Source organism: Penaeus monodon, chromosome 15 (assembly GCF_015228065.2).
Source record: "Penaeus monodon isolate SGIC_2016 chromosome 15, NSTDA_Pmon_1, whole genome shotgun sequence".
Lineage (NCBI taxonomy): Eukaryota > Metazoa > Arthropoda > Malacostraca > Decapoda > Penaeidae > Penaeus > Penaeus monodon.
Genome location: NC_051400.1, coordinates 16026168 through 16026842, shown reverse-complemented (window position 1 = coordinate 16026842; position 675 = coordinate 16026168). Strand labels below are relative to the sequence as shown.

Sequence of the window (675 nt, the reverse complement as noted above, 5' to 3'; positions counted from 1 at the left end):
AAATTATGGTTGTCAGTGAGTGAAGAGAAAAAAATGCATTGGTGCCTTATGGTAGTGTTTTTCATTATTTAGGCTAAAGGTAAAGTTTAAAGGCTTATGGGTTGTATGCCCAAAGCATTAAGCAGTTCTAGAATACCCATTTACTTCATGCTTGGCAGATTATGTCATTTGAATGTTCATGCAGCATAATGAAAGTTACAGCTAACAAACAGTAATCTTTAAGTAATACCTGTCTTCTAAGAAAAATACATTTATTTCAGACTTTCATTAGGTTTTCCAGTTCATGTACTTAGATGTTCTGTACAGTAGTTTTACTTGTTCACCCTTATTTACTTGCAGGTTGCATGTGGTCTATATGTGGCATCCATGACCAGGGCTGGGGAGAGAGACAGGTGTTTGGAAAGATCCGTTACATGAATTATGATGGCTGCAAGAGAAAGTTCAAGATCGATGCCTATGTTGCGCGGTATGGTGGAAAAAAACACAAGTACATTCCAGCAGTCTGAAGAAAAGACAGCATGCAGTGACTCGTACCACTTGTGTTCACATCAGCTACCTAAGACTGTTCTTTATATGTGAAAGGAACTCTGTTATTGTAAGAGTAGAGGTAGATGGCAGTATACTTGTCAATAGATGTTCTAAATGTCATTGATTAGAGAATTACTTAAATTTCTT

General features: G+C 36.7%; 1 protein-coding gene across 1 annotated transcript in view; it reads left to right on the top strand.

The window, feature by feature from the left end:
- LOC119581786 (deoxyribodipyrimidine photo-lyase-like) overlaps nt 1-675 on the top strand; it is a 10206-nt gene that overhangs the window by 9083 nt on the left and 448 nt on the right. Inside the window, exon 11 of the mRNA XM_037929915.1 lies at nt 340-675. This exon is cut by the window's right edge and continues 448 nt beyond it. Within this exon, the coding sequence (XP_037785843.1) occupies nt 340-506 (167 nt within the window). The 3' untranslated portion in view covers nt 507-675. The remainder of the gene's footprint in view (nt 1-339) is intronic.